Source organism: Cystoisospora suis (assembly GCF_002600585.1).
Source record: "Cystoisospora suis strain Wien I chromosome Unknown contig_37, whole genome shotgun sequence".
Classification (NCBI taxonomy): domain Eukaryota; phylum Apicomplexa; class Conoidasida; order Eucoccidiorida; family Sarcocystidae; genus Cystoisospora; species Cystoisospora suis.
Window position 1 is genome coordinate 1 of NW_027152839.1, and position 1238 is coordinate 1238.

General features: G+C 49.0%; 1 protein-coding gene across 1 annotated transcript in view; it reads right to left on the minus strand.

The window, feature by feature from the left end:
* Positions 1-1064: 1064 nt before the first annotated feature.
* Positions 1065-1238, minus strand: part of CSUI_000091 (retrotransposon ty3-gypsy subclass) — a gene marked incomplete at both ends in the record, with an annotated part of 3011 nt that continues 2837 nt past the window's right edge. Inside the window, one exon of the mRNA XM_068060325.1 lies at positions 1065-1223. Within this exon, the coding sequence (XP_067927699.1) occupies positions 1065-1223 (159 nt within the window). The remainder of the gene's footprint in view (positions 1224-1238) is intronic.

The following is a 1238-nucleotide window of genomic DNA, read 5'->3' on the forward strand; positions in this document are numbered from 1 at the left end:
GCTAGGATACTCAGGGGACGGTCGTGCCGCCGGACTCCTTGACACGTGCAGGCTCAATGGTGTTAAGCACCCCGCAGCCGTTGTGAATTAGAGTAAAAGGTCCGGATCGGTGCCGGGGATGGGTGAGGTCCCACTATTGTCGAGGCTCAAGGTTCCGTTAAGCGGACTATGCTCTCAGATGCATCACCTTCTCGCTCCTCTCACTCACGTCACCTAATCGAGAGCTGATACTTGCCATCGGTCTTCGCCCAACAGGCCCACGATTCTCAGTAGTACTCAAGAAGTTGAATTAACTTGAATTCTCCTCTCGCAAACACTCTCCTGGGAGTTCGAAAGTTCGAGTCTCTCAACAAGGTGCACGTTTCACGAACGGGTTCTAAAAAAACGACCCTGGGATCCGACACCTCTCTCGAAAACGAAGTCTCTCGTTCACTCTCATCCACTCCCTTGACTTGTTGTGTCCACATCAACCTATAGGCAGAAACCTCTGTCCTCCCAAAGTCCCAAGTTCAACTGGGTCACAGAAACATCGAAAGGCTTGATAGCCTCCCAAAGAAAACCCACACTGTTTTCATAACCATAAACCTTCTCTCCTTCAATGATCAAAAATCACTCTCCTTTTTCAACAGACGAACAAGAATTCTTCCTTTTTTCAAAGAACGAAAATCTTTCTTCTATTTTCTTGATTATCTCCCTCTCCTTGATCCTCTTCACTTCCACGCCCGAGTGAGGTGCCCCGGGCTGGTGCCTCTCTTCAGTCACTGGTCCTACTCCGGTCTGACCCGGTCCACTGGTCGCCCCGGGCTCCGGGCCCGCGCACTGATCTTTCCAAGCTTCGAATATAGTGCGAGTTGCACACACGCACGTACTCCAGCTAAGTTGTCGAGGCTTCTCACACCGCACACACGCTGTAGCTTAGCCCATAATGGTCATAGATCACTTGGGGCAGAGCCAAAGCTCTGACACCTCTCCCCTCCTTCTTCAAAAGGCTTGCCTTTTTCAACTGTCCCCCCATTCTTTTCACATCACGAATACAGGGAACTAAAAGAAATGACTCTTTGGTTTTACCCAGCGACTCGTTGAATCCCCCTATAATAATTGTTCAGAACTTGCTGACATCCCGCTAAATTACTTTCCGGTTCCCAAGTGGACGTTCCGTCCATCCATAGAACCTTGAACCATCTGACATTAGTAATGGGATTATCCTGATGTTTGAAAATTCCCTGAACTTCATATTC